The sequence below is a fragment of the Pristis pectinata genome, chromosome 38 (assembly GCF_009764475.1).
Source record: "Pristis pectinata isolate sPriPec2 chromosome 38, sPriPec2.1.pri, whole genome shotgun sequence".
NCBI classification, from domain to species: Eukaryota; Metazoa; Chordata; class Chondrichthyes; order Rhinopristiformes; family Pristidae; genus Pristis; species Pristis pectinata.
The window spans coordinates 6,393,473-6,416,901 of NC_067441.1; the positions used below are offsets into that span (position 1 = coordinate 6,393,473).

Consider the following 23,429-nt stretch of genomic DNA (forward strand, 5'->3'; position numbering starts at 1 on the left):
AGGATGTGGAAGCGTTGGAAAGGGTGCAGAGGAGATTTACCAGGATGCTGCCTGGATTGGAGAGTATGGATTATGAGGAGAGACTAAGGGAGCTAGGGCTTTACTTATTGGAGAGAAGGAGGATGAGAGGAGACATGATAGAGGTGTACAAAATATTAAGAGGAATAGATAGAGTGGACAGCCAGCGCCTCTCTCCCAGGGCACCAATGCTCAATACAAGAGGGCACAGCTTTAAGGTAATGGGTGGGAAGTTCAAGGGAGATATCAGAGGGAGGTCTTTCACCCAGAGAGTGGTTGGGGCATGGAATGCGCTGCCTGGGGCGGTGGTGGAGGCAGGTACATTGGTCAAGTTCAAGAGATTGTTAGATAAGCATATGGAGGAATTTAAAATAGGGGGATATGTGGGAGGAAGGGGTTAGTTAGTCTTAGGCGTGTTTAGCAGGCAAGGTAGCATAGTGGTTAGCATAATGCTTTACAGCGCCAGAGACCTGGGTTCAAATCCGGCCACTGTCTGTAAGGAGCTTGTATGTTCTCCCAGTGTCTGTGTGGGTTTCCTCCGGGTGCTCCGGTTTCCTCCCACATTCCAAAGACGTACAGGTTAGGAAGTTATGGGCATGCTATGTTGGTGCCGGAAGCGTGGCGACACTTTTGGGCTGCCCCCCAAAATCACTACGCAAAAGATGTACATTGAAACACTCAGTGAAATACATGTGACTAATAAAGATCTTATCTTAAAGGTCGGCACAACATGGTGGGCTGAAGGGCCTGTATTATGCTGTATTGTTCTATGGTTCTGACCTCCAGCGCTCTGTGTGTGTGTGTGTGTGTGTGTGTGTGTGTGTGTGTGTGTGTGTGTGTGTGTGTGTGTGGGGTTTGCACGTTCTCCCCAAGTGCTCCGGTTCCCTCCCACATCCCAACGATGTGCGGGGTCGGTGGGTTAATTGCCCCCTAGTGTGTGAGTGAGGGGTAGAATCTGGGGGGTGTGGGGGAGTTGATGGGAATGTGGGGAGAGTACTAGAGGGCATGCATTTAAGGTGAGAGGGGGATAGTTCAAAGGAGATGTCTTTTCAAAGGAGAATATCTTTTACACTGTGACTGGTGGAACGGGCTGCCAGGGAGGTGGTGCAGAAGAGGTTCACCAGGATGCTGCCTGGATTAGAGGGTATGAGCTACAAGGAAATGTTGGACAAATTTGGGTTTGTTTTCTCTGGAGCGTTGGAGGCTGAGGGGAGACCTGATGGAGGTCTATAACATGATGAGAGGCATAGATAGAGTAGACTGTCAGAATCTTTCTCCTCAGAGAGCGGGAACCAAAAACTAGAGGGGATCGGTTTAAGGCGAGAGGAGAGAGATTTAATAAGAACTTGAGGGGCAACCTCTTTACCAAGAGGGTCGTGGGGAAATGGAACAAGTTGCCAGAGGAAGCGGTTGAGGTGGGTAAAATAACAATGTTTAAAAGACATTGGGACGGGTACATGGATAGGAAACGTTTTCCAAACGTGGGCAAATGGGACTGGCTTGGATGTGCACCTTGGGACAAAGTGCCTGCTTCCATGCTGTCTTACTTTCTGTGATCCTATAACAGGTTGAAGGGGTTCAGGGAATAAGGAGAAGGGGCTGACAGGAACTGATGGGCCGAACAGCCAGTGCCACTGTAAGCGAGAAAGGTGATTGTGAATGTTTGAGCTGTGTGTCCACTCTGGGCTCCTGGGTTATAGTGTCTGTCCAGTGCCCAGGTTAGGGAGACCTTCCCCCCACCCACCCCACCCCCCCCAACCCAGGAGCAGGGCTCCTCGCCCAGAGAACGCCCCAGACACCGGCCCTGAGCTTGTTGCATCGATTTCTGGCTCTTACCTACATTCACAGCGTCTGTGCTGAACAAAGGACATTTCCTCCAAGTGGCTGCTTCGATGTTTGACTTTTAGTATCTGCAAGAGGAGAAAGTGGGAAAGGTTTCCAAAATTCCGAGGGGGAGAATGGACACAGATCACGGAAGCAGAGGCGGGAACTATGAACCCACTCACCCACACACATGTATACCCCAACCACCCCCAAACACCCCCACACACCCACCACCCCCACACACCCCAGACACACTCACACACACCCACACACACCCTCACCACCCCCACACACCCCCAGACACTCACACACACCCCCATCAGCCCCACACACCCATACACACCCCAGACACACTTATTTACACACACACTCACATGCACACCCCTGTACACATATGCATATACATACACACTAACATACACAGACACACACCTCCAGACACTCACATACACACCTCCACACACACACACACACGTTGTGAATGAATACAAACATATTACAGTAGCATGGTCTCTTACAATCATTTGATCAGAATGACCAGCCATCAGCAACACCAGCTTCCAGCTGTGGCAGGGGGCTGTGATAGCATAGTGGTGATGTTACTGGACCAGCGCCCAGTGTCTGGAACACTGAACCGGAGCCTGAGTTCGAATCCCACCCCAGCAGCTGTGGAATTTAAACTGAAGTCACCAAATAAAGCTGGCACTTGTGGCTGGTCCCGGGTACAGAGAGGGCAAAACTCCGGGGTCGTCGCAAAACCTTGCTCGTTTCGGGGAGGTGGGGGGGGAGTCAGCCATCTGCAGCCGGGCCAGCATTATATGTGGTTCCAGGCCCAGCAGTGGGGGGGGAGTGAGGAGGGGGTTTCAGGCCCACCAGTGAGGGGAGGGGTGAGGAGGGGATGAGGAGGGGTTTCCTGACCCACCGGTGAGGAGGGGGTTCCAGGCCCACCGGTGAGGAGGGGGTTCCAGGCCCACCGGTGAGGAGGGGGTGAGGAGGGGGTTCCAGGCCCACCGGTGAGGAGGGGGTGAGGAGGGGGTTCCAGGCCCACCAGTGAGGAGGGGGTGAGGAGGGGGTTCCAGGCCCACCAGTGAGGAGGGGTGAGGAAGGGGCTCCTGGCCCACCGGTGAGGATGGGGTGACGAGGGGGGGTTCCAGGCCCACCGGTGAGGAGGGGGTGAGGAGGGGGTTCCAGGCCCACCGGTGAGGAGGGGGTGAGGAGGGGGTTCCAGGCCCACCAGTGAGGAGGGGTGAGGAAGGGGCTCCTGGCCCACCGGTGAGGATGGGGTGACGAGGGGGGGTTCCAGGCCCACCGGTGAGGAGGGGGTGAGGAGGGGGTTCCAGGCCCACCAGTGAGGAGGGGGTTCCAGGCCCACTGGTGAGGAGGGGGTAAGGAGGGGGTTTCAGGCCCACAGGTAACAAAGGCTGCTGACAACAACATTGGTCGATACAGAGCGAAATACCCTTTGCCTGTCACCACAAGCTCATCCTGTAACCTGCTCGCTCACTCACTCACTCACAACTACACACTCTCACGAGTTCGAATCCCACCCCAGCAGCTGTGGAATTTAAACTGACATCACCAAATAAAGCTGGCACTTGTGGCTGGTCCCGGGTACACACACACATACACACCCACTCTCACACTCAATCTCACACGCACTCACCCTCTCCCACGCACCCACTCCCACATATTTTCCCATTGGGTTGGACCCTAAGAGCCCAGCCTGTAGCAGTCGGTGCCAACACTGAGGAGGTGCCTGAACCATTTCCCAGTGGGAGACACAGCCAGCCCTGCCTGGGGAGTGGACAGCCGTTACCGACGGTGAGGGCCCTGCTCCATGTGTAGTTGGAACAGGATCCCTGTTGTCCTGAGGAGGTGTGTAGGGGATGGAGGGTGGAGGGAAGAGGTGGTTTACCTGCATGAGGACGGTGTCGGTGTCCGTTGGGACGCACTGAAGCTGCTCGTCGTTACAGCAGCCGGAGCACCGACTGAGGAGGACACAGGAGGGCACGAAGATGTACTCCACCTCGTTGGGGTACTCGCCACTGATGGCCACCAGCGTCTCTCGGGTCTGGCACACCGACCGCCAGTAAACGTCCATCCATGTCACGGCTGCGGGGGCACACGGGGCGGCCGTTAAATCTGTGCCTTGTGGAACAGTCGAACCACAGCTCCCTCCACCCACCTCTTCACACAACGGCGCAGCGGGTAGACAGCTGCCTCATAGCACTGGAGACCCGGGTTTGATCCCGACCTCCGGCACTGTGTGTGTGTGTGTGTGTGTGTGTGTGTGTGTGTGTGGAGTTTGCACATTCTCCCCGTGACCGCGTGGGTTCCCCCCCCACACCGCCCCCCCCCCCCACCCCCGGGTGCTCCAGTTCCCTCCACATCCCAGTGACGTGCAGGGTTGGTGGGTTAATTGGCCCCCAGTGTGTGGGTGAGGGGTGGAATCTGGGGGGGGGGGGGGGGGGAGTTCATGGGAATGTGGGGAGAGGAAAAATTGGGATTAGCGTAGGATTAGTATAAATGGGTGGTTGACGGTGGGCATAGACTCAATGGGCCGAAGGGCCTGTTTCCGTGTTCTGTCTCTCCAAGACCACCTCAGTATCCACATCCCACCTCGGAGGGGCCACACTCACAGTTTCTATAAAACTGTTCCAAACATTAAAATGTTTCCAGCTCCAGCTATTTAACTGCAGGGGCATCAACTCCAAATTACTTTCCATTCTCATGAGTGAGAGATACACAGACTAACTTCCCCCCTTCCAGGGATCTATATATAAAAAGCCCCTGAACCCCTGGATTAGATCCCAGCCTGTAACCCACACCCGGGGATCTGTTATTCTATATATAAATCCCCTGAACCCCTGGATTAGATCCCAGCCTGTAACCCACACCCGGGGATCTGTTATTCTATATATAAATCCCCTGAATCCCTGGATTAGATCCCAGCCTGTAACCCACTCCTGGGATCTGTTATTCTACAAATAAACCCCCAAACCTCCAGGAGTGAGAGACGGGACAGACTAGAAGGAGCGTTACTCTGTGTCTTAGGAGGTTAAGAAGGTTTGGCTTGTCACTGAACACTCTAACAAACTACTACAGATGTGCTGTTGAAAGGGTCCTGACTGGTTGCATCACGGTCTGGTACGGCAGTTCGAATGTGCAGGAACGTAAGAAGCTGCAGAGAGTAGTGGACTCAGCCCAATACATTACGGGCATATCCCTCCCCACCATCGGGAGCATCTACAGGAGGCGCTTCCTCAAGAAGGCAACATCCGTCATCAAAGATCCCCACCATCCAGGCCGTGCTATCTTCTCACAGCTCCCATCGGGCAGGAGGTACAGAAGCCTGAAGTCCCCACACCACCAGGTTCAGGAACAGCTACTTCCCTTCAACCATTCGGTTCTTGAACCAACCGGCACAAACCTAATCACTACCTCAGTACAGCAACACTGGGACCACTTTGCACTAAAATTGACTTTTTTTTGTTCTAATTGTGTTCTTTCTTGTAAAAATCGGGTATAATTTATATTTAATTTATGTTTTCCTTGTGAATGCTGCTTATCTGATGCTCTGTGCCTGTGATGCTGCTGCAGGTAAGTTTTTCATTGCACCTGTGCACACATGGACTTGTGTACATGACAATAAACTCAACTTTGAATTTGACTTTGAACCCTGGGAGTGTGTGATGGGACCATGTGGAGGGAGCTTCACTCTGTGTCTGACCCTGGGAGTGTGTGATGGGACGGTGCAGAGGGAGCTTCACTCTGTGTCTGACCCTGGGTATGTGTGCTGGGACGGTGTGCAGGGAGCTTCACCCTGTGTCTGACCCTCCGTCCCAGCCCTGGTGGTGAGCAGTAACGTGAGAGCTGGAGTCAGACCCCTACCTTGGTTTGCCTGCTGACGGGCTTCTCGAGGAATCGGTGAGGGCTGGAAGGGAAAGGAACAGGTTAACAAGCCGTCCCTTGGGAGTCTGTAAACGCCGGCACCCTCCACTGAGCTGAGGCTGGACTCCGCGATGCTCAGCCTAACCTCCCCTCCATTCCCCCCCCACCCCAATCCCCCTCAAGGGCCGTGACAAGGCTCGAGGGGCTGAACGTCCCCTGGAGAAAATGACCGACATAATGAACAACATTCTTACACTTCGTAATGATGTAGGAGGAGGCCATTTGGCCCAGCCTGTCCGTGCTGGCTCTCTGAGCCCCCTCCCATTCCCTCACTTATTTCCCTGTTACCTGTTCCCCCTATGGTCCCATCATCTCCCCCCTCACCCACACAATAGGGATACCTTAACCCACCGAGCCCGCAGGTCGCTGGGATGTGGAAGGAACTTGGAGCACCCAGGGGAAACCCACGCGGTCACACGGAGAATGTGCAAACTCCTCGCACACAGACAGACAGCGCCGGAGGTCGGGATCGAAGCCGCGACCCTGGAGCTGGGAGGGAGCAGCTCTAACTGAAGGAATGCTGCACCACCAGCCCCCAGCCCTTCCCTGATCTCTGAGGGTGGGGCTCTCTCTTTAAGGGCAGTGTCGGTTGGGGCGTCTCCCTTGACGTGCCAGATTCCTGGCACTCCCTCAAAAAGGTGTACACACACACACACACACACACACACACATACACACACACACACACACACGCAATCACACATGCATTCAATTGCACATGTGCACATACAATCATACATGCACACACGCGTACAATCTCGTGCATGAGGTGTGCACAGACCCAGGAGCATGCAGATGGATTCAGCGTGTACACACACTTGCACACTAGCAGACACGCACTCGCACATGCTTGTGCATACACACGTGCACACTCGCACCCAGACACACTCGCACACGCACACTCACACTTGAGCGCACACACACGTGCACTTGCACACAGACACACACTCACACACTGAAACCCAAGTGCAGACCCAAAGCTCACAGATACGACACACACAGCTACACCCCACACCTGCTGTATCAATCCCTGTGCTGTAGGGTCCTCTGTCAGGGAGGAACAGCCGGGAGCATCGAATCCAGGCAACAGTGTAGAAGACAATGGGAAGGGAGCTCTGGTGAACAAAGGGTTACTCTCTCTCTCTCTCTACTGGTAAACAGCTTGAGCTATCTGCTTGGTTATGATACAGAGTTACTGAGTTGTGAAACTTCAAGGCCATTAGGAAACAGAGTTGTGACTAACTGTGAAAGATGTGTTAACCTGTCTGGTTCCACTCAGCAGCCTCAGCTTGACCAATGGTAGCGTGAGCTGGTCAAGCATACCCAAATATGGGTATGCCTGTGCAGTAGGTGGACACCCACCTGAGAACAATGTACTTAAGTTTGTTAGCACCCTGTATTCCTTGAGTTGGGCCACGTGCAGGGAAGAGCAGCACTGACTGTTTGCTCCTCCATGTACCCCTACTCCCGCTAGCGTTAAACTAATAAAGAACTTTTTGTACACTCCTTGGTTCTGCTGTTGTCTGCTTTATTACAGCGCGGGTCAACTTTCACAGCAGTGGTGGCTAAAGCAGAGGATGTCTGGGGAATCCCCTCTCTCTCTCTCTGTGTTGTTAGGAACCAGATGGGTTAACTAGAACACATGCAGCGGCAGGGTCAGCCACCAGCTCCTCGAACCCGTGCCGAAATTCGGTAAGGTCAGTGCTGGTCTCGTCTGGGCCCCTGTGCCACTGTCCTGCCTTGTGCCCCAGAGTGTGGTTTGCAAAAGCCTAGTATGTAGGTATTGCAAGTAATTTAGGGAAGCTGACGGAATGTGATCGTGTGTTCCGAGGGGTGGAGTGATTTGGCTTCAGTTATACCGGTCGCTGGGGAGACCGCATCTGTAGTATATGCAGAGTATCGATCTCCCTAGTTAAGGCAGGTTGTTAATCTATTGGAAGCGGTTCAGGGACAGCCGGATACCCAGAATTGGCAGGTTGTCCCACGAGGAGAGGTTCAGACAGGCTGGGCTTGTATCCACTGGGCACAGACAGGGTGAAAGCACACAGACTTCTTCCCCAGAGAGGGGGTAAAAACAAGAGGGCATAGGTTTACGATCAGAGGTGAGAGATTTAAAAGGGAAATCAGGGGCAGCTTCTTCACACAAAGGGTGGTGCGTATGTGGAACGAGCTGCCAGAAATAGTGGTTGAGGCGGGCACATTAGCAACATTTAAGAGTCATTGAGATAAGTACATGGATAGGAGAGGTGTAGAGGGCTCTGGGCCAAATGCGGGTAGATGGGATCAGCTCACTGGGCAACACAGTCGGCATGGATAAGTTGGGCCGAAGGGCCTGTTTCCGTGTTGTATGACTCTTAGCGAGAGGGGACTTGATCGAAACATACAGGATCCCAAGGAAGGGTATGGAAACAGTGTTTCCCCCTGTGGGAGTATCTAGAGCACAGTTTCTCCCCAGGTCACAACAGGGCTCTGTTCCTGAGAACCGTCCATAGTTCAGACAGTTTGGAAGTGTGGCCACCTGGCGATACACTTAAATACAAACATCAGCTGTGCTCCACCATCAATCCTGGCTGCTCTTTCTCCCCCAGATCTCTCTGCAAGTTGCAATGATATTCCCACCCCCGGCAGAAAATTCCTGCAGTCCCGCAGCAGCCGGCAAGTCCATCCGCGCCGGTCTCCCAAACGCTCGATCGTAAGTACGGGCTGTACGTAAGTCAGGTGTTGGTAACCTGGGGAGGAGCTGTAAGTAGAAAGGAGGTCACCTGTAGAGGACCGACGAGGCAACATCGTCCCTGTCAGAGGACGGAGAGCCTTTGGAACTCTCTTCCTCCAAGTCCGAATGGAAGCAGAGTCCTTGAATATTTCAAAGGCGGAGGGAGATAGTTTCTCCATAAACATGGGGGTGTAAGGTTACTGGGGGGGAATACAGGAATGCTGAGACGAGGTTATGATCAGATCATGCATGATATTTCTAGATGGTGGGACAGTCTAGATGGGTTGAGTGGCCTGCTCTTAATTCGAATGCCTGCCTGGTGGCCACAACTCTCGACTCCTCCACAGTCAAACAAACCTATCCCGACCCTGAATATACTTGGAGACTGAGCAGAGTTTGGGAGGATGTGGATCTCAAGGGCTCACAACTTTCTCGGAAATCCATCCACATCTCTCTCTTCATCAGGCCACCACTTATTCTGAGACTGTTTCCCTCCCTCTTGATTGTCCAGCAAGAGGAAATGTCCTTTAAGTATTCATCCTGTCAAAACCTCTCTCAGAATTTTATACACCTCGACACCTTCAAAAGTTCAATGAGGGTTCACCTGTCCACCTCAAGGCTGCATGCTTAGCCCCCTGCTCTGCTCTCTTTACACCCAAGAAAAATCCAATGCCATCTGTAAATTTGCCGATGACACCACTGTCGTTGGTTGAATCACGGGCGGCAGAGAGTCAGGGGACAAGACTGAGGTAGAACATCTGGTTGACTGGTGCCGCAATAACAACCTCATGCTCAACGTCAGCAAAACCCAGGAGCTAATCGTTGGCTTTAGAAAGGGGAAGTCGAGAGACCACATGTCAGTTCTCATTGGTGGGTCAGAGGTGGAGAGGGTCAGCAGCTTCAAATTCCTGGGCGTTGACATCTCGGAGGACCTGTCCTGGGCCCACGAAGAAGGTGTGCCAGCGTCTCTACTTTCTTAGAAGCTTAAGGAGAATTGGCATGTCACCGAACACCCTAACAAACTTCTACAGATGCACTGTTAAAAGTGTCCTGATTGGTTGTATCACTGGTACAGCGATTCCAACGCACAGGAATGCAAGACGGTGCAGAGAGTAGCGGACACAGCCTCGGTCCATCATGGACACAGCCCTCCCCACCACTGACAGCATCTACAGGAGGTGCTGCCTCAAGAAGGTGGCATCTGTCATCAAGGATCCCCACCATCCGGGTCATGCCCTCTTCTCACTGCTACCGTCAGGCAGGAGGTACAGAAGTCCCACACTGCCTGGTTCAGGAACAGCTACCTCCCTTCAACCATTCGGTTCTTGAGCCGACCTGCACCAACCGAACCCTACCTCAGCAATGGGACACTGTGGGCCACCTCTTGCACTGCCGTGGACTTGTCTCTGATAGGACGAGTTGGAATGGCTTAATGGGAACAGTTATCAGCACATTAATCTTCTTCGTGTGTGTAATAGGTTGTTACAGTGGTGAGATCTGCCCAGCAGACTGGACTTATACAAGAGGGATAAGAAAATCCAAGCTAACAAAACTTTGGTTGGACCACATTTGGAGTATTGTGTGCAGTTCTGGCCAACCCATTACAGGAAGGATGTGGAGGCTTTGGAGAGGGTGCAGAGGAGGTTCACCATGATGCTGCCTGGATTAAAGAGTATTAGCAATAAGGAGAGGTCGAACAAGGCCACAAGACAAAGGAGCAGAAGTAGGCCATTCAGCCCATCGAGTCTGCTCCATGAGCTAAACTAAAACTATTCCTATCTCGCCCCAATTTCCACCTTATCCCCATATCCCTTGATACCTTGACTAATTAGATACCTATCAATTTCCTCCTTAAATGCCCCCAATGACTGGGCCTCCACAGTTGTATGTGGCAAAGAATTCCATAAATCCATTACCCTCTGGCTAAAGAAATTTCTCTGCATCTCTTTACTAAACGGGTACCCTCTAATTCTAAGAGTGTGCCTTCTAGTCCTGGACTCACCCACCAAGGGAAACAGCTTAGCCACATCTACTCTGTCCAGTCCTTTCAACATTCGAAATGTTTCTCTGAGGTCCCCTCTCATTCTTCTGTACTCCAGTGAGTACAGTCCAAGAGCCGACAAACGCTCATCGTATGTAAGCCCTTTCATTCCAGTAATCATCCTCGTAAATCTTTTCTGAACGAAATTGGATTGTTTTCTCTGGAGCAGTGGAGGCTGAGGGGAGACCTGATAGAAGTTTATAAGGTTATGAGGGGCATAGATAGAGTAGACAGCTGGTATTTTTCTCCCCAGGGGTTGAAATGTCTAATACTAGAGGGTGTGCATTTAAGGTGAGAGGGGGAAAGTTCAAATGAGATGTGAGGGGCAAGTTTTACACAGAGCAGTGGGTGCCTGGAACGGGCTGCCAGGGGTGGTGGTGGTGGAGGCAGATACGATAGAGGCGTTTAACAGGCTCTTAGACAGGCAAGTGAATATGCAGAGAATGGAGGGATGTGGACATTGTGTAGGCAGAAGGGACTAGTTTAGTTAAGCATTTAATTACTAGTTTAATCAGTCCAGCACAACATCGTGGGCTGAAGGGCCTGTTCCTGTGCTGTACTGTTAATGTTTCAGATGAGCAACCCTGAGAAAGATACGTTAGTCTGGATAGCAGCGAAATGTGGGTGAATCCAAGGGGATTCTCCTGATTGGGTGAACACCCCCCTCACCTGCCGGCTCTTGCTCCACCCCTTTTACACTGGCCATCTCCCCTCTATCTTTCAGTCCAGGTGAAGGGTCTCAACTTGAAATGTCGACTGTTCATTTCCCTCCCCAGATGCTACCCGACCCACTGAGTTCCTCCAGCAGATTGTTACTCCAGATTCCAGTGTCTGGGGCCTTTCATGTCTCCATTACCCCTCTGGGTCAGTGAATCGGGATCAGAATTATCATCGCTGACTTATGTGACATGAAATTTATTGTTTTGTGGCATCTTGCTGTGTGCAAATTAGTCGCCATGTGCTACCCCAGTACTCCATTGGCTGTGACATCCTTTGGGATAGCTCAGGGCAGTGAGAATCGCTGCTGTATTGGGAGTGTCTTGCCATGGAGTGGATGCTTCATGGACAGAATGCTGCAGCAGTACTACCTTGTACCAGGAGATGGTGATGTTGCACCACAAACTGCTGGGCCCCACCTTTTAAAAGGGTGTTGAAACTCCTCTCTGTGCCTTCCCTTCCTGGCTACCTAGGTACCTTTACGAGGCAGACACACTGGATCGAGTGTGGGATAACGGCCGGTATCTTCAGAAGGGTAACGATTCATTAGACTTTATTGCAAGAACATTTGAATGCAAGAGTACAGACGTCTAAAACAGGGCAGAGGTAAGGTCACATCTAGAATGCTGTCTGTAGGTTTGGTCTCCCTACCTATTTATCTACTTGGGATAGGAGTACATCTAAAATTCATCACATTGATTCCTTGGATGGCAATGGGATGGAAGATATTATCCTGAGAGGAGAAATTAAGAACACTGGGACTTACTCCTATTTATTAATGATCATTTCTCTTGGTTTCGACAAACGAGAACTGATCTCTTCGGAACATCCAAATGAGGCTTGACAGAGAGGGCATTTTCCCTGGCTGGAGGGTTGAAGACCAGGGGTCACAGGCTCAGAATCGGGCCAGAGAGGAGAGGAAACGTCCTCAGCCAGTGAATCTTTGGACTTCTCTCCCCGTGAGGCTCAGTGGCTGCGTATATTCAGGACAGAGGTGGAGACACAAGAGGCTGCAGATGCTGGAATCTGGAGCAGCACACAAGATGGAAAGGGACGGTCGACATTTCGGGTCGAGACCCTTCACCTGGACTGTCAACCGTCCGTTTCCCTTCACAGATGCTGCCTGGCCCGCTGAGTTCCTCCAGCAGTTTGCTTATTGCTTCGGGACAGAGGTAATGGGTTCACTAGTGTCCAGGAATCGAGGGCTATGAGGATCAGTGCAGGAAAGTGGCCCTGTGACCTTACTGAATGGCGTAGCAGGTGTGACAGGCTGAATGGCCTACTCCTGCTTTCCCATTTTGTTCCCTTACAACATAGGAGGCCATTTGCCCCATCAAATGTATGCCATCTCACAAAACTATCCCTCCCCCCACTTATTTCGCTATACGCTCTCAGCTGGCCCATTAACATCCACTGATATCCCCACCACCCACATGCTGGGGACAATTCACAGCGGCCAATTCACCCACTGGCCCTGCACGTTGTTGGGACATGGGAGGAAACCAGAGCACCTGGGGAAAATGCACGCGGTCACAGGGAGAACGTGCTTCCATTACTTACGTAGGGGTACAGATATAATGAGAAAGAAATGCAGAGGTGATCCAGACACAGAGCACATCATGTACCTGCAGTCACTAATTCACAGCTTGACACAGGTTGCAGGTCCCAACACAGACAGGTGGGCTTCTGTCCCCTTTCCTCTGCCCACTCCGAACTCTCAAAGGCTTCTGACCCAGCTGCTGCTGTAGTTCTACGTCAGTCTGAGTTATCTGGAACCTGTGACCGTCTGCCATGCAGTGCTTCTGTTGTGAGTCAGTGTGTGGGGTTAGGGCATCAGAGCAGGAACTGCAAGCTGCTCTCTATGCATTAGCAAAGCTGTAGCCTTGCAACTGGTGCTCACATACCTGAGAGGGCAGCTCAGTGCTGGTGTTTCACATCACAGAACAGGTTTTGATCTCAGTAACAGAGTGGACCACGTACTCCCAAAATCAGACACAGAGTGAAGCTCCCTCTACACCATCCCATCACACACCCCCAGGGTCAGACACAGAGTGAAGCTCCCTCCACACCGTCCCATCACACACCCTCGGGGTCAGACACAGAGTGAAGCTCCCTCAGCATTGTCCCATCACACACTCCCGGAGCGAGGACACTGTTTCAGACAGGAGGAGAATCAGAGAGGGGCTTCAGAGGAAGATAACCACTGTGTCAATGTTTATTGGGTGCAGGGTTACAATCACAACATCTGTTGACTGTGACAGTGCTAAACATGATCCAGGACCTATTCTCACTCGAACAGTCTGGTCAAGACCCCTGGATGATAGGAAGGAAACGTCAGGCAACCCCCACCTAGCCTGCATGGAAAGACAAGCAGAGACTAGTGTTGCTTAATCTCAGGACATCCCAGATGCTTCCCAACTAATGGGCTGCTGTTACAATGTGGAATGCAGCAAGCTCCCTCAAACAGCAAAGTCAGAATGGCCAGATTGCTTATTGAAGACAAAGAGTGTTCATCAAGGGATAAAGTGGCCAGGACACTGGGAGCAAGTCACAGCTCTTTTTCAGAACACCAGCAACGATCAAACTCAGAGTGGATGGAACATCTGTAGAAAGACAGCACCTCTGATGGTGATGCACTCTCCCAGTCCTGCGCTGTGGTGTCTGTGAGATCTTGTACACAAACAGCTCGAGGGGGATTTGAACCCATGACCTGTCACACAACCAAGTCACAGATGACTGGTTGTTAACAGTGGTGCAGTGGGTAAAGCTTCTGCCTCCCAGCTCCAGCAACGCCAGTTCAATCCTGACCTCTGGTGCTGTGTGTGTGTGTGTGTGTGTGTGTGTGTGTGTGTGTGTGTGTGTGTGTGTGTGTGTGTGTGTGTGTGTGTGTGTGTGTGTGTGTGTGTGTGCGCACCTTCTCCCTGTGCTCCAGTTTCCTCCCACATCCCAATGTTGTGTGGGGTCAGTGTAAATTGCCCCCCAGTGTGTGTATAGGTGAGGGGTAGAATCGGGGGGGGGGGGGGGGGGGGAGTTGATGGGAATGTGGGGAGAATAAAATGGGATTAATGCGGGGTCAGTGTTGATAGTCGGCACGGACTCGATGGGCTGAAGGGCTTGTTTCTGTGCTGGATCTCTTGGGGAAATACAGGAGACAGGATGGTCAAAGCCACAGGTTCGAGGAACATCTTAAAGAGGAGAGGGAGAGAGGGGGTTGTTGACGGAGGGGTTTCTGGGAGCTCGGAGCCCTCGGGGAAGGGCGGCCCAAAGTGGAGGGAGGAGACCTGCGGATGAGCAAGGGGTCGGAATGACAGGAGGGCAGAGATTCCGGAGGGTCATGGGAATCGAGGAGCAGGGTGAAGCCATCGTGAGATCTGAGGTGGGTGAGAATCTCCCAGAGCTGGGCTGGAGGGGGAGCTGTGAATGGCTGGTGAGCACGTGCGCTGAGGGGTGAATGGGTCTGGGTGTGGGAATCACTCCCAAGCACTGGGTCGATATACAGCAAACAACCCTGTCATACAGTCACACAGCACAGAAACAGGCCCTTCAGCCCATTGAATCCATGCCGGCCATCAACCACCCATTTACACCGATCCTATTTTATTCTTCCCGCATTCCCATCAACTCCTCCCAGATTCTACCCCTCACCCACACACCGGGGGCAATTTATGGGGGCCAATGAACCCATCGACCCCCACGTCTTGTGGGAGGACTCAGGGGAAACCCATGCACCCACAGGGAGAACATGCAAACTCCACACACACACACACACACACACGCGCGCGCGCGCACACAGCGCCAGAGGTCGGGATCGAACCTGGGATGCTGGAATCATGGGGTGGTGACTCTACCCACTGCGCCATCCTGAAGCCACAGAGAGGAGGTTTGCTGGTGTTGGCCTCTATCAGACCATGCCTGAGGTGGTGAGATCACAAAAATACGTAAGCTCTGGGCCCTGTTCGTAGGTTCAGAACAGATCGATACTGACTGAACACTCCTTAAGGGCAAGTGTGTGAGGGACCTGACCTCCAGCAACTTACAAGGGGAGAGAGATGAGACAGACAAACTCAGATGAGCCAAGATATAGAAGGTTACAGACATAGTGCTGGTAAATGGGATTACTATTGATAGATACTTGATGGTCAGCATGGATATGATGGGCTGAAGGGCCTGTCACTGTGCTCTATGATTCTACGTGGCCAATCTGATGCTTGGAGAGAAGGCCACTCAGTTCTTTCTCACCTTTACAAGCCCCTCAGGCACCCCAAATGCTTTGAAAATCAGAATAAATAACTGCAGATGCTGGAAATCTAAACTAAACCCAGCAAGTACTGCAAACCTCGGCAGGTCAGGCAGTGTCTGTGGAGGGAGAAACGTTTCACGTTTCTGCTCCTCTCTCCACGGACACTGCCTGACCTGTTGGGTGTTTCCGGCATTTTCCCGTTTCTTCCCAGGAAGGTTCTGCAGCCGGCGAGGTACTTTTGAAGGGCGTCACTGTTGCGATGTGGGAAACCGGTCGGCTGGGGTTGGCACAGCAAGATCCCACAGACGAGCGATGGGATGAGCACCGGTCTCGGCGCCATGGGGATGGCTTCCCCGTTCTGTTTCCAACACGTCGGAGAGAGTCTTGGTTTAGCTCCTGCAGTACTGCCTGGGGTTAGCCCAGGTTCGCTGCTCTGGTCTCCAGCATGGAATTAAAACCTGGGAGAAGGTGGGAGAGAAAGCGACCATACAAAACGGGAAGGGAGACTTTCACAGACACCACCCCCCACCCCCACTTCAGACCAACGTTGACTCCCTAGGAGGGGGTTCAGGCCTGGGAAGGGTGGCTCCATCCGACTATACGCACCCTGTCATCTAGTGGTCACTGTCTGCATTCTGATGGGTTATGTAACAGGTGACAGGTGGCAAATCACAACCTGGGATCTAATCCAGGGGTTCGGAGGTTTATAGATAGAATAACAGATCCCCGGGAGTGGGTTACAGGCTGGGATCAAATCCAGGGGCTCAGTGGGTTTATATATAGTATAACAGATCTCCGGGGCTTACAGAATGGAACATGATAGAGGGGTTTATAAACATACTAACAGATACCTGGGCAGCTGGAACACTAGTGGTTTGCTTTTACCAACACCTACCACCCTTCACGGAGTGGTGTTGGTGGATGGCACAGAGGATAAAGGGATGGGGTGCTATGTAATACATGAAGGTTGTGGGGCATTGTGTGGTCAGGGAGGGTGGCTGCGATGTAATAGGGAACTGTGGGCTGGAGGTGGGGAGCAGTGTGCATTATCACCTAAGCCTAATTTGGGAGCTGACGTTGTCAGAAGGTTCAGAGATAAACTCACGACCCAAGCGGACACTCTTACAGTAACGGGCTTAGAGAGGACCTTATTCAGAGGAGAACTGTTCTGGTGGAGCCACTCAGAGGGAGAGCTCTCCCCAGTGTTTCAGCAGCAATATAAAGGAAGAATAGTTTGGAGACACAGGAGACTGCAGACACTGGAAGCTAGAGTGACCAACGATCTGCTGGAGGAACTCAGCAGGTCGGGCAGTATCTGTGGGGGTGGGGAGAGGAATTGCCAACGTTACGGGTCAGAAACCCTGCACCAGGGCTGGATTGTCGATAGATTAGGGTTGTTGTGTCTCACTGAGGCACTGCCAGAGGCATCTGTCTTTTAGAGGGGTTAAACCAAAGACAGACTGGCCTCAGGGACGGATGCAAAAGATAATTGGCACTGAAAGAAAAATGTTTCATTCCACACCCATTGTGTGGCAAAGCCTTTCACCACCGCCAATCGAGTCGCTCTGTAGAGCGAGAAGCATGATCTCGTTAGAGGGGAAAGCCAGCAGGGACAAATGTGGGTCCTTAACAGACGGGGACTGGAGAGATTATAATGGGGGCAGAGGAACTGAACCAGGTCTCGGTGCCTGTCTTTGTGGAAAATACCCTGCAGAACTGGAGCTGTGGGAATGAGGAACTGAAGGGTATCAGCTGGTGAGGCAGAAAGCTGGTTAATGCCAAGGAGCCAATGGTGCACATCCCAGAGTTTTGGAAGAGGTGGGGTTAGAGACAGTGGGTGCATCATCATGGAGATACAAGAGGCTGCAGATGCTGGAATCTGGAGCAAAGATAAAACAAGTTAATGGAGGAACTCAGCGGGTCAGGCAGCATCTGTGGAGGGAGATGGAAAGGCGACGTTTGACCCTTCCTTTACACATGCTGCCTGGCTCGCTGAGTTCCTCCAGCAGTTGCTCTGATGTATTATCAGGATCTTCCAAGATCCTGGAATGACTTCTGTGGGTTGGAGGGTAGGGAATGTGACTCCCACTATTTACAGAGGGAAGGAGAAATTAGGGGAGTAACTAGTTAGCTTAACATCAGTTGGGAAAATGTTGGGATTTATACTGCAAGGTTGCAAGAGTAAAACATCCAGGTGAGAATGATACGACTGCACAGAGTGAGCATGGAAAGTATGCTTGACCAGTGTGGCGTTCTCCCAGGATGTGACCGGTAAGGATAGAGGGCGAGTCGGTGGATGTGGAGACTGTGGCAGATGCAATATAACGTGGGAAAATTGGGGTTATCGAGAAGCAGTGTTTTTTTTTAAATGGCGAGGGTTTGGGAGACGTTTTTGTGCTGAGGTCACGTCGCTGGGAGCCAGCAATGCAGGTGCAGTGAGCGGTTGAGTAGGGTTTGAGTTCAGAAATGGAGGTGTCTTACTGCGGGTTGTACAGAGACCACTTCTGGAGCACTGCAGACACTTTTGGTCTCCCGATCCAAGAGCGGATTTACGTGTCACAGAGGGAGTACAGCGAAGATTCACCAGAGTGGTTCCAGGGATGGTGGGTCTCCCATGTGGAACTGTATTCTCTAGAGTTTAGAGAAAGCTCCATGGGCTGAATGCAGGGTGTTTCCCCTGTCTGTGAAGTCCAGGACCGGGGGTCACCATCTCAGGGTAAGGGGTCGGCCGGCTAGTACTGAGATGACGAGAAACTCCTTCACTCAGAGGGCGGGGAATCTTTTGAACTCCCAACCTTGGAGGGCTGTGGAGGTTCAGTCACCGAGTTCGCTCTAAACGGCTCTGGGGATCGGGTGATCAGGTTATTGTTGGATTGACACCCGCGGGATCTTGCTGTGCCCCGTCCCCCACGCTGCGGAGTGAGAGACTCGGGACAACCCGCCCCCCCCCCTCTCTCTCACCGACCAGCCGCGGGAGGGCTCGGCGTTCCCCGGCAGTAGCAGGTCAGAGAGGGTGCGGGAATCCAGAGTCCCGTCCTTTGCTGCAAACCGCTCCCCCTCGTTCGCTTAAACTCTCGCTAAAGTTCAGACGCATCGGAAACATTCCAACGCCCGGACTGTCTCTCACCCCGCCTCCGCCAGACTGTGTTTTCAGGTGCAGTCCCGGGACAGGCAGAGCAACAGACAAAATGTCTTGAAAGAGAGATACAAAGACCCAGCTGCCTGTACCCCATCCCACACTACACACTGACAAACAGACAGACACAGACGGAGTATGGGGACGGCGCGGCTCCAGGAACCCGGGTTCGATCCCGACCTCCGGTGCTGTCTGTGTGGAGTTTGCACGCTCTGCCTGTGACTGGGTGGGTTTCCCTATACACCGTGGCCGCTGTGAATTGCCCCTAATGTGTGTGTAGGTGAGGGGTAGAATCTGGAGTGGGGGGAGGGAGGGAGTCGATGGGACTGTGGGGAGAATCAAATGGGATTTAGTGCAAATGGGTTTTCCAGCACGGATTCAGCGGGCCGAAGGGGCTGTCTACCTGAATGTCAACCAATCCCTCCACCGCGACAACCCCATTCTTTACCCTTCACCTGCGGACACGCCGGTCTTTGGTGCAGAGGTTGGGAAGAGCACCCCCTCGCCACTCATCTCTCCCTCCCTCCCTCCCACCCCAACCCTCCCACACTCCCCGGCCCGGATCACTCACGGTTGAGCGGCGGATCGGTACCTTGGCGAGAGCCGACCGGAGGAGGAAGAGTGCGAGCTGGAAGTGCAGGATGGTCAGAGCCGAGGGCAGATCCATCTCTTCAGCAGCCCGGGCGCAGGAAGAGTTGGGGAGGGGAGGGAGTAGGGGGTGGTGGTGTGGGGGAACCACCCCCGCCACCTCCTTACCGCGGGCTCCGGGCTGTACACTCCATGTCCCGTCCAGCGGTGCACCCTGTCCTGGGAGAGCGTGTGTGTGTCTCTCTCTCCTCCTCCCACCCCGTTATTCCTCAGACGAAGGCGGCTGGGGGTCCGAGAACGGTGCAATCCCGAGGATATCACCCCCTCCTCAGTGTCCAAGGAGAACGCCCCGTCCGTGCAAGGATTTCCCTTCAGGTTCTACAACCGTACCACCGCCACTCTCGCTCCGCTTACACACAAACCCAGGCTTTTTCCACTGGCCTCCGGCTCATGTGACTAATATGGGTAGATGGGTAACCCTTTCCTCCCCGGGACGGGGGTGGGGTGGCTGGGGGTGTTGTTGCAGACTCCGGCTCTCGGACGCGCACGGGAAGTTCAGGGATTGGACGCGCTCACCAACTCGCTCCCACCCATTCTGAAATGCGTCCTTCCCCCTCCCCTCCCCCGGCCGCTGTCAGGCACTCCCTCTATCCCGAGACACGCGTCCAGTCTGCGCTGAGGCTGTGCAGCCGCGGACGGAACTGGTGTGTCTGTGCCAAGTCAATGAACGGCAAGCAAGCTGTGGCTGTTCCTGATAACCTGCGCTGTGATTCCCACTGTAAGATCCAGGGCTGTGACTCTCTGTCCCAACAACCGGTGCTGATTCCTTCTCTCAATAACCAGTGATGAGACTCCCTCCCAACATTCAGTGCTGTGATGCTCTGTCCCCACGAAACTGTGTTTTGATTCTCTGTCCTCAGCTACTAAGTGCTGGATTGACTGCCCCAACCACCAGTGTGAATACACCATCTCAATAACCAATGCTGTAACTCTCTGCCTCAATAATGTATGCGTTGGTTGCCTGTCCCCAGTAACCAGTGCTGTGTCTCTGTCCAATGAACAGTAGCATGATTCTGTCCCCAATAATCAGTGCTGTGATTCTCTGTCCTCAATCATCAGTGCTGTGATTCACTGCCAAAATAACCAGTGCTGTGATTATCTGACCTATATTCCAGTGCTATGATTCAGTCATCAATATCTAGTGTTGTGATTCACTGCCACCAATATACAGTGCTGTGATTCATCGCCACCAACATCCAGTGCTATGATTCACTGTCCCCAATATCCATTGCTGTCTTTTTTCTGGACTCTCTATCCCAATATCCAGCAATTCCGTGTCCCAATAACAAGCATTGTGATTCTCTGTCCCCAATAACCAGTTCAGTGATTCGCTGTTCCAATATCCAGTTCAGTGATTCTCAGTCCCAATGTCCAGTGAAGTGATTCTCTGTGCCAATCACGTGTTGTGGTTCTTTGTCCCTTATATCCAGTGCTGTGATTTTGTCCCTTATATCCAGTGCTGTGATTTTGTGCCAAGAACCAGTGCTGTGATTCTGTCCAAATATCCAGTATGCTGTGATTCTCTGTTCCGATAACCAGTGCAGTGATTCATTTTCAATATCCAGTTCTATGACTTGCTCTTCCTAATAATCAGTGCTTTGATTCTCTGTCCCAATAAACAGTGTTGTGACTCTCTGTCTCCAGTTCCTTTGACGCTCCGTGGTTCCCTTCCCCTGCTTGTGCTGAGTGTTCCTGCCTATTTCTGGTCCTTGTCTGTCAGCTGCCTCACTGGTTTCTCTTCCCAGCATTGGCTTGTGGCTGTGGATTTGATACTGACTCCTCCAACAGATGGCGTTTACACATGCTGCTCTGGGAGATCAGCAAGTCTCTGCTGCCCAATCTACTCTCCCCCCACCTCTCCTGCCTCTGCTCGTTGGGGGGAAATCCAGCCAAACTCCTTCATGCCAGCATCTTTACTTTCTTAGGAGGTTAAGAAGGTTCGGCTTGTCACCGAACACTCTAACAAAATTTCTACAGATGTGCCATTGAAAGTATCCTGACTGGTTGCATCACGGTCTGGTACACAATTCGAATGCACAGGAATGTAAGAAGCTGCACAGAGTAGCGGACTCAGCCCAACACATCACGGGCACATCCCTCCCCACCATCGGGACCATCTACAGGAGGCGCTACCTCAAGACGGCAACATCCATCATCAAAGATCCCCACCATCCGGGCCGTGCCATCTTCTCGCAGCTCCCATCGGGCAGGAGGTACAGAAGCCTGAAGTCCCACACCACCAGGTTCAGGAACAGTGACTTCCCTTCAACCATTTGGTTCTTGAACCAAATGGCACAAACCTAATCACTACCTCAGTACAGCAACACTGGGAACACTTTGCACTACAATGGACTTTTCTTTGTTCTGATTGTGTTCTTTCTTGTAAAAATCGGCCTGTGATGCTGCTGCAAGTAAGTTTTTCATTGCACCTGTGCACACATGTACTTGTTCATGTGCCAATAAACTCAACCTTGATTTTGACTTTGAACCCTGGGAGTGTGTGATGGGACAGTGTGCAGGGAGCTTCAACCTGTGTCTGACCCCGGGCGTGTGTGATGGGACCGTGTAGAGGGAGCTTCACTCTGTGTCTGACCCTGGGAGTGTGTGATGGGACGGTGTAGAGGGAGCTTCATCCTGTGTCTGGCAATAAACTTGACTTTGACTTTGACACCTTCCGGCCACCACTGTGATCTGTAACTCTGGACAGTTGGACCGTCTGGTACCGTCCTCCTCCAGAGGGCAAGTTCCTTTGCAAACTCAGACCTTACCATCCACATTTTTTAATTGCATTGACATTCTGGTCTCGACAGGGCTGTGGGGCACTGATATCTATTTGTAATGACACTTCCTTTGATAGCTTTACTGTCTATTTTTTTTACTGTGGTTAAATCTTACCATGGTCCACCTCTGGGAAGTTCTCTTTAAGAGTTTGTTTAGCTGTCCTGAAAAAGGAAGTTTTTCATTGCACCTGTGCATACATGTACTTGTGCATATGACAATAAACTTGACTTCGACTTTAGTGAAATGATCTGTATGGATGGCATGCAAAACAGAGTTTTTCACTGTACCCCGGTACATGTGACAGTTATGACAGTATGGACACGTCAGGCCGAAGGGGCTGTTTCCATGTGGTGTGACTATGACTATCAACCAGTGGACATTGTGAGAGGTTGGTATCACAGACCAAGCCACTTTGACCTGATGCTGACACTTACAAGACCCACAGAGTCGCTCCAGGGAAGAGGCAACAGGGTTGATCCCGGCTTCCAGAGGGAGTTCTCCAGCTTTCACAGAGAGTAGTAAGTACCAAGGGAAGGTGAACCAGGATCAATTCTTTCACCAGGAGGGCACAGTGCCGTTGTGGTGGGCACACTATGTGTTTCTATTGTTGGCCTGAATCAATCCTAATACACAGCAAGTGAACACCATTCAATCAGGTGAAAAGCTCCCTCTGAACTACCACAGCAAGTACCACAGGGGTTACATACAACCTCCCTCCACATTGCTCCATCATATACCCCTGGGCCAGATGCAGGACAGGTTAGGTACAGCCTGAAGCTCCATGTGACTAGTTCTGACAAATACCCCCCAATATGGGTGAGAAATGCACCATCCCATAAAACACACCAGGGGCTGGACCAGGGTGGGATGTGGATGTGTAAAAAGGGTTAGATACAGAGAAGTGCTCCCTCTAATCTGCCCCATCAAACAAGGACTGTAGAGGCTAGACAGGGAGTAAAGCTCCCTCTATACTGTCCTGTCATGCACTCCCAGGTGAAGGACAACAAGGGTTACTACAGAGTAAAGCTCCCTCTACACTGCCCTACCAAACATTCCCAGGGCAGAAAAGGCATGGGTTAGACACAGAGTAATGCTCTCTCTACACTTTTCCACCAAACACTCTCAAGGCATGGACAGCACCAGTTAGGTATCAAGCTCTCTCTATACTGTCCCTTCAAACATTCCCGGGGGAAGGACAGCACAGGTTAGAGAAAGAGTACAGCACCTTCTATACTGTCTCGTCACACATTCCCAGGTCAGGGATCTCAAGGGTTAGGTATAGAGTAAATCTCCCTCTACAATGTTCCATCAAACACTCCCTGGGCAGAGACAGCAGGGGTTAGGTATAGAGTAGAGCTCC

At 52.1% G+C, this 23,429-nt stretch overlaps 1 protein-coding gene across 7 annotated transcripts in view; it reads right to left on the bottom strand.

The window, feature by feature from the left end:
* Positions 1–21,068, bottom strand: part of LOC127587088 (vascular endothelial growth factor A-like) — a 31,081-nt gene extending 10,013 nt beyond the window's left edge. Inside the window, exons 1-5 of one of the 7 annotated variants that reach the window (XM_052045294.1) lie at positions 19,233–20,307; positions 15,079–15,176; positions 5,734–5,776; positions 3,758–3,954; positions 1,855–1,928 (exon numbers count right to left, since the gene is read on the bottom strand). In XM_052045294.1, coding sequence (XP_051901254.1) covers positions 1,855–1,928; positions 3,758–3,954; positions 5,734–5,776; positions 15,079–15,096 — 332 coding nt within the window. In that variant the 5' untranslated portion in view covers positions 15,097–15,176; positions 19,233–20,307. Of the gene's footprint in view, positions 1–1,854; positions 1,929–3,757; positions 3,955–5,733; positions 5,777–15,078; positions 15,177–15,740; positions 15,963–19,211 lie in introns of all 7 variants that reach the window. The other 6 variants (XM_052045297.1, XM_052045295.1, XM_052045292.1 and 3 more) reach the window with 6 other exon arrangements.
* Between the last annotated feature and the right edge of the window lie 2,361 nt (positions 21,069–23,429).